Source organism: Lemur catta, chromosome 1, assembly GCF_020740605.2.
Source record: "Lemur catta isolate mLemCat1 chromosome 1, mLemCat1.pri, whole genome shotgun sequence".
NCBI lineage: Eukaryota > Metazoa > Chordata > Mammalia > Primates > Lemuridae > Lemur > Lemur catta.
The window spans coordinates 65,679,580-65,687,707 of record NC_059128.1 but is presented as its reverse complement, the minus strand read 5'-3'; the positions used below and the strand labels follow the sequence as shown (position 1 = coordinate 65,687,707).

At 37.8% G+C, this 8,128-nt stretch overlaps 1 protein-coding gene across 2 annotated transcripts in view; it reads left to right on the top strand.

Annotated features, from left to right (window-relative positions):
• Window positions 1-8,128, top strand: part of RNF212B (ring finger protein 212B) — a 36,290-nt gene that overhangs the window by 20,889 nt on the left and 7,273 nt on the right. The window contains exons 11-15 of one of the 2 annotated variants that reach the window (XM_045525528.1): window positions 96-144; window positions 3,421-3,460; window positions 3,734-3,831; window positions 5,055-5,116; window positions 6,987-7,333. In XM_045525528.1, coding sequence (XP_045381484.1) covers window positions 96-144; window positions 3,421-3,460; window positions 3,734-3,831; window positions 5,055-5,116; window positions 6,987-7,055 — 318 coding nt within the window. In that variant the 3' untranslated portion in view covers window positions 7,056-7,333. Of the gene's footprint in view, window positions 1-95; window positions 145-3,420; window positions 3,461-3,733; window positions 3,832-5,054; window positions 5,117-6,986; window positions 7,334-8,128 lie in introns of those variants that run through there. The other variant, XM_045525538.1, reaches the window with a different exon arrangement.

The window sequence follows — 8,128 nt, the reverse complement described above, 5'->3', positions numbered from 1 at the left end:
TATTTGAATATGTAGAACAGAGAAATAGCAGGAGATAGGGAAGCCAGAAAAAAAAGGATATACTTATTAATTGATGTTTATTATTTGTCCATCAGGGAGGCAGAGGCCTGCAGGGAAGGAATACTCCAAGAAACTCTTACACTGGTGAGAGGGGGGGGAAAAGGTGTCAGAAGTAAACAAATTCTGTGCAGAGACCAGCAGATTTCTGGCTTTCTATGTATTGAAAATCTCTGGTCAAAAGATTTAACTCTTGAGTAAAATAATTGACTTGGATTTTTAAATAGCCACAAGATGGCAGTAGAAGTTAGGTATAAAAGGAAGGTTAAGAGAATGCTGTTGTCAGTCTGAAGGGCATCTGACTTCTTCACTGTGTATTCTTTTTTTTTTCTCTTGACAATTGGTAAAGGAAGTTCACTGTGTATTAAACATAAACATATTCCAGTGAAGATATATTTTGGTTCTACTCACTTAATTTCTTATCTATATCCTCTTAGAACTACTACTGTTACTATTTTCAAGAGCATTAGCCAGTCCCTATAGAATACCTGTCAGAGATTTCTCTTTCTTTCACAAGAAGGCAAATTTGAAATTCCCAAATCTCTTTCATTTTTTAAACTCACCAAATAGTGTCCCTCCAATTCTTCCACATGCATCTCTTTGAAAAATGTAGATGTTCTACCCAATTTATTTCTATCAGATTGGTAATAATGTTCCCTCTTTTATTCCTAATTTTAATAATTTGAGTGTTTTCCTCCTTTTTTCTTGGTCAGTCATTTCGAAGAAGCAACTTTTAGTTTTGTTGATTTTCTTTATTGTTTTTCTATTCTCTATTTCATTTATTTCTGGTTCAATCTTATTTCCTTCCGTATGTTTGTTTTGGGTTTAGTTTTTCTTTTTCTAGTTTCTTAAGGTAAAAGTTTAGATTATGTTTTTTTAAGAGAAAAATTACCAAACTTCTTTTGACATGTGTATGCTACTCGGGAACCCTCAGAAAATGAAGATTCTGGATTAGATTGTTGATTTGAGATCTTTTTTAATATAGACATTCCCAGTGAAAAATTTTACTCTAGCATTGCTTTCACTGCATTGTATAAGATTTGGTATGTTGTATTTTGTTTTTATCATCTCAAATTATTTTCTAAAGTCTCTTGTGATTTTTTTTAACCCATTAGTTATTTAGCACTGTGTTGTTTAATATCCACATATTTGTGAATTTTCCAAATTTCCTCCTGTGATTTTGTTTTGTTTTGTTTTACATTTTTTGTAGAGATGGGGTCTTGCTATGTTGCCTAGGTCTCAAATTCCTGGCCTCAAGTGATCCTCCTACGTCAGCCTCCCAAAGTGCTGGAATTATAGGCATGAGCCACTGTGCCTAGCCCTGTTATTGTTTTTCCTTTCTTTTCTTTTTTTTTTTTTGTTGTTACTTATTCTTTTTTCTTCTTTTCCATATAAATTACTAACCCCAGGACCTGTTATTGATTTTGAATTCCATTTCATTGTGGTTGGACATACAATTTTCAAATTTATGGCTTAACATATGGTCTATCCTGGAGAATGCTCCCTGTGTACTTGGGAAGAATATATATTGTGCTATTGTTGGGTGTAGTATTCTATAGAGTAAGTTTAGTTGGTATATTAAATATAATGTGCAATTGGTATGTGTCTGTTTCTGTTTCCTTGCTGATCTGCTGTCTAGTTGTTCTGTCCATTATTAAAAGTGGGGTACTGAAGTCTCCAACTGTCATTGTTAAATTGTCTCATTTTTCTCTTCAATTCTGTAAGTTTTTGCTTCATGTGTTTTAGGACTCTGTTAGGTGCATATATTAGTGTTATATCTTTTTGATGGATTGACCCTTTTATCATTATATATTGCCCTTCTTTGCTCTAGTAACAATTTTGTCTTAAAGTCTATTTTGACTGGTACTAGTATAGCCACTCTTTTGTTCACCGTTTGCTTGGAATATCTTTTCCCATTCTACTTTCAACCTATATGCATCTTTGAATCTAAAGTGAGTCTCTTATAGATTATTGTATAGTTGGACCTGTTTTTTTAATCCATTCTGCCAGACTTTAATCTGTTTACATTTAATGTAATTACAGATAAGGAAGGACTTACCTCTATTATTTTGCTATTTGTTTTCTATATAGATCTTATGGTTTTTGGTTAGCCTATTGTTTGCCCCAACTGATATTTATCTCCTTAGGTAGCCAAACAAGTATTTCTTTTTTTTTTTTTTGAGACAGAGTTTCGCTTTGTTGCCCGGGCTAGAGTGAGTGCTGTGGCGTCAGCTTAGCTCACAGCAACCTCAAACTCCTGGGCTTAAGCGATCCTACTGCCTCAGCCTCCCAAGTAGCTGGGACTACAGGCATGCGCCACCATGCCCGGCTAATTTTTTTTCTATATATATATTTTAGTTGGCCAGATAATTTCTTTCTATTTTTAGTAGAGACGGGGTCTCGCTCTTGCTCAGGCTGGTCTCCAACTCCTGAGCTCAACCAGTCCATCCACCTCGGCCTCCCAGAGTGCAAGGATTACAGGCGTGAGCCACCGTGCCCGGCCTAAACAAGTACTTCTAATTGTTTTCAACATACACTCTTGGGGAAAAGGTTTTTCTGCACTTAGTGAACTCTGAGCTCTAAGTCCTTGGAACCTGGTAAATTCCAAGTCAAGTCAAATTATGATAGCCTTGCAAGTGGGGTCTTCCAAGGAACCACCAGACAGGTCAAATAATGACAATTTTCTGGGAATGAGACTTTGAAGGAACTCTAACCCCATTCCATTCCCTCCAGTGACTGACAGAGTATTTTCACTCTGAGTGTGGCCTATTGGTTTTCAAGACTACCATGGAGCTTAGGAAGGAGAAATGGAAATAGAGCAAGTTAAAATGCCACAAAGTTTGCTGTTTTTCTTGAATAAACATTCTTTTTTTTCCTTTTTTTCTGTCATTTTTCTCTGTATTGAATAAATATTCTCTAGATTGCTACAAGCCCTTTATTAGCTTCCAGAGTTCTAAAAAAGTTGATTCTGACCATTTTGCCAATTTTCTCATTGCTTTTATGGAGGAGAGAATTTTTGGAGGTCTTTGCTCTATCATTTTTGCTGATGTCACTTCTAGCCAATTTAATGACCATTTGTCTATACCTATTCTTTCTGGTAATCTCCATCTTAGATGGGAAGCCAAGGCACAGATACATTAAAGCACATCAAGGCAGTGATGGATCCTGGTCCACAGACTCATGAAAAGGAGAGGAAAGCACCTTTTCAAATACTGCTAGGTGATTTGTGAGCTATTAGTTCCCAAGCCTAATGTATATACTAAAAATCTTTGATCCCCATTTACTTTGCCCTGGGCCCCAGTATACCTAAATCTCTTTTCCAATTCATGGATTATTTCATGGGATCATTTTTATGCTTTTCAGAAACCCCTTCACCAGCTTCAACTCACAGCCTATCTTATAGGTGAGTAACACTCTGCTTCCTTTCTCTTGGGATCTGTTCACACTCTGCCAGCAGCCCTGGGATTACTTCTCCACTGGTCTGTATCACTGAAGTTTACTGTAAACAAAAGAGAAGGTTGAATACCACTGTGTTTAATATACATATGAATCATTTTATTCTCAGTTGCAAGCAGGGGATTTTTTTCCCTCTCTGTTCTAAATGTATAGGCCCTTCATATGCTTTTTACCTTTACCTTTCCTTTTCTGTGCTGATGCTTTTATTTCCCTTCCTTAGATCTTCATCTGCCTCCTCTGGACAGGGGATTTTTTCTTTCAGACCAACCCTAAATGGGGATTCAGGCCACACAAGAGTCCTCACCCCCAACAATTCTGGTAAGTTAAATAACATTCCCAAAGGAGTGGAGCTTCACTCATTGATACATATATTAAAATGAAGGTCTTTTTCTTTTCTTTTCTTTTCTTCTTTCTTTTCTTTCTATTGTCTTAAGAGAAAAGGTCTTGTTCTGTCACCCAGGCTGGAGTGCAGTGGTGTAGTTCATCGCTCATTGCAGCCTCAAACTCCTAGGCTCAAGTGATCCTCCTACTGTAACCTCTTAAGTAGCTGGGACTGCAGGCACACGCGACCACGCCTGGCTAATGTTTTATTTTTTGTGGAGATGGGGTCTTGTTTTGTTGTCCTGGCAGGTCTTGAACTCCTGGCCTCGAGCCATCCTCTGGCCTCGGCCTTCCAAAGTGCTGGGATTGTACAGGCATGAGCCACTGTGCCTAGCCTAAAATGAAGATTTTCAAGGTGACAAGAAGTTGGGATATGCTCCCCAAAGAGCACTGTCTCCAGTTTGGCTCCTTAATATTCTTTAAGAGTCATTTGATTTCCTTTACAGTGAAGGGAAGCTCTGAATTTTGCCTGGATAGCACTCATCTTGTCACGAGTTGAGTCCTATTATTTAGCTACAAGCTTTGCCTATAGCATTAAACTGGCTTTTTTTTTTTTTTTTTTTTTGAGACAGGGTCTCACTCTGTTGCCCAGGCTAGAGTGCAGTTGCATCATCATAGCTCATTGCAACTTCAAATTCCTGGGCTCAGGAGATCCTCCTGCCTCAGCCTCCTGAATATCTGGGGACTACAGACATGTGCCACCATGCCTGGCTAATTTTTTCAGAGATGGAGTCTCACTGTGATGTTCAGGCTGGTGAACTGGCTTTTTTTGGTCCCTTTGTTGCATATGTTGTGAGCTCAATTCTGAGGATTATAAAACCAATATCCTTTCTCTTCCCCATCTTTTTCAGTAAAGGTACCTTGGCTACCAGTCCTCTTGGTAAGGGGCTGCCATCTTCCATACCTCACCTAAATCTTTATATTGCCTATCTTTCCACTTATAGTTAAACTCAAATCTCAGAATTCTCTGCCAGCACCCTGTCCTCATAGGAAAATAATGGACTTTGTAATCCACCTCTTAAATTGCTTAGCTAATAGTTTTTTCCCTTTTGAGTAGTGTTCCTTTGATTAAGAACTACCTAGTTTCCCTGACCCAAAAGTATCACTGCTAAGAAACTGCCCAACTAAGTTATCTTTCATCATTCCATTCTATCCATCAGGTCAGAGGGAGAGCAGAACCACACCAGAGAGTCTTCCTGGTTTTCAACTACCAGTCCTGCAGGTGAGGTCTGGTTTGTCTAACTTGACTGTGCATAAAAACTCACACGGTTAGGCCTGCATACCAAATGCTTCATTCTGGTCTCGTGTTGGGATGGTGGAATCTAACTAGTGCAAAATGACATGAGTTTCAACCGTGGTAATTATATGGTCACAATTTTCCAGAATAGTCTCAATTTTAAAGTTTCTGTCCTTTCAGATTAGCTTCCTGCTTTGGGGTTTTAAAATTAAGTCATATGGCAGTGAAAGGCTTTAAGCTGAGATGTCTTGGCCAGGATAAAATAAGCGTGGACACACTGGCAATCCCAGTAGTTCTACATCAAAGTATTTTCAATGGAACATATCTTTTTAGTGGAAGTACTGCTTGAACTAGGAAAAAAACATGTTTACTTCTTCAGAGATAGCTAGAATAATATGTATATATATATTTTTGAAACAGAGTCTCGCTCTATTGTCTGGGCTAGAGTGCCGTGGCATTAGCCTAGCTCACAGCAACCTCAAACTCCTGGGCTCAAGTGACCCTCCTGCCTCAGCCTCCAGAGTAGCTGGGACTACAGGCATGTGCCACACTACACCCAACTAATTTTTTCTATTTTTAGTTGTCTGGCTAATTTCTTTCTATTTTTAGTAGAGACGGGGTCTTGCTCTTGCTGAGGCTGGTCTCGAACTCCTGACCTCAAGTGATCCTCCCACTTGGCCTCCCAGAGTATTAGGATTACAGGCGTGAGCCACTGCTCTAGGCCTAGAATAATGTTTTGTAAATTAATGGAACTATCATTCTGATCCAAGCAAGAAAAAGGAAAAGGGCATGGTAAGAAGGAGAGGTTTGATAAGGAGCTCTATTAAATAAAAAGTCTGGTCTTGCTTTTTAAGTTAACTTTTTGGCTTGGGTATTGAGGATATTCAGGACCCTTTTTCCACTCCAATATCCTCATGACCCAGGGACAGTTCCTTCATACTAAAGTGAATATATGTTTTGCTCCCAAAAATGCCCTTTATTTCATCAGCAAATATTCCAAAATGCCCTTTATTTTATCAGCAAGAAATTAAGGTCTGAGCCTTAAGAGCCAGCACTGGGGAAATAATATCCCTCCCTAAGATTCTCACAAATGGAGAGATTAACCTACAGATAAAAAATGATCTATAAACCATCCACAAATATATGGCCCCTAATTGGATCTTGCTTTAAACAAGGTATTAAAAAAACCATTTACGAGACAGTTGAGGAAAATCAAATATCTATTGGACATTTGATATTAAATAATTGTTAATGTTGGGATTATTTTAGGTATGATATTGATTATACTTCTAAAAATAGCTTTTATCTTTTGTAAATACATACTGAAATATTTATGGACAGGAAAATAAATGATATCTGGGTTTTGCTTTAGTACAATTTAGTAGAGAGGGGTAGTGAAAAAGTAGAAATAAAAGCTTGGCCATGAGTTATTTGTTGAAGTTGGGTGATGGGTATGTAAGTTCATTATACTATTCTATGTATTTTTTTTAAATGTGAAAGTTTAAAAAACCAGTTATTGAAGAAAGTGCCATTTCCCCAGAGGCATAAGAATTCTGCCTCCCTGGTAATCATCTCTGGGTATGATAGTCATATATTCCAGACCTTCCAAAATAGTTTGATTTTCAAATAGTCAACCTCATTATCACCACAAACAACTGAAATGCTCTAGAGAGTTTCATAAGTAACAATAAAGCCTTTGCACTAAATATATCAAATTTCAGTTTGGAAAAGTTAGTTATCATGCAATGGGGAAAACTAGCAACAGCGGTGGTTAACTTCATATAATGGCTTGAGAGGGACTTGCCCATTTTGTTTTTATAAACATCCATATCTACCTTCCTGTCTTCTGCTGCAGACTCTCTACCAACAACAGAGGCAGATGGGCTTAGCCAGGGGGAGTGAAGCATGGACCACTTCCAGATAGACCTCTTCAAGGTCTGATCTATACATACTGCTGAAGGATGGACTATAGCATCTAGTACCCATCAGGGGTGATAGCCTTGAATAATGTACCCCTTTTTATTCCCTGGTTTTACTCTGTACCTTATTCTCTCTGGATGTTTATTTACCCTGTATTACCTCCCAGGGAAGTAGTCAGGTCTTATGTAAGGCTAGTGCTTCAGGAAGATGTTTATATCTTTCCCAAAACACCATGTAGCTCCCCTCATCTCCTACAATTTGAAACAAAGATTGTAAAAATAATTCTTGGTGTCATGCTTGGGAGTGGGGGAGGTTGGGGGAAGGATAATATACTCATCAACTATGTTTCATTTCTGGATTTCATTTTTTAGCTTTGGATATATTGTCCCATTGCCAATGTCAACAACCAACAACTCTGTTTCTTGTTCTAATTTATTATACTTTTTCTATTTGCCTATAGTTTCTTCTATGCCTAGTTACTATTAAATATGTTGATTTTCCTTTCTGTCAAAATAACAAGTGGAGACACTGACTTTCAGCTTACCAAAGTGTACAGATAATAAAATAAAGATGCCCTTTTATTGTTACTGCAATTCTATTGCCATTACAAACTCCAGAATGGTGGAATAGGCAAAGAACACTACCACTGAAATCAAACATTTATTTTACTCTGGGCACTAAAAGGTAGAAATGAGGAATTAAATAGGTGGGCCATTCACAGGAAGGCCTTTAGCAAAAATATTGGAAAAACATAAACATAGTAGGCATCTGCCAGAAATAAATTAGTTCTTAGGAATGATCTTATATCTGAACTAGGATCCTGCTGCCCTTTCTGGTAGTCTGAATTTATTTTTAAAGGCATTTCTAGACATTTTCTTTTTTGCCCAAGAGCCTATGCTGTAGCAAGCAGAGTTATCTCCAAGACTGTTGTATCCCTGGTCACACATGAAGCTTCAGGAATTTTAATCATTTGATTGCTGGGAAACAATCTGCCTGGTCATAAATGCTGACCTACTGCCTTGTACAGTTTTTGTTCTTCTTTTAACTTAACCCAATAAGCCCTGACCTTTCAAAAAA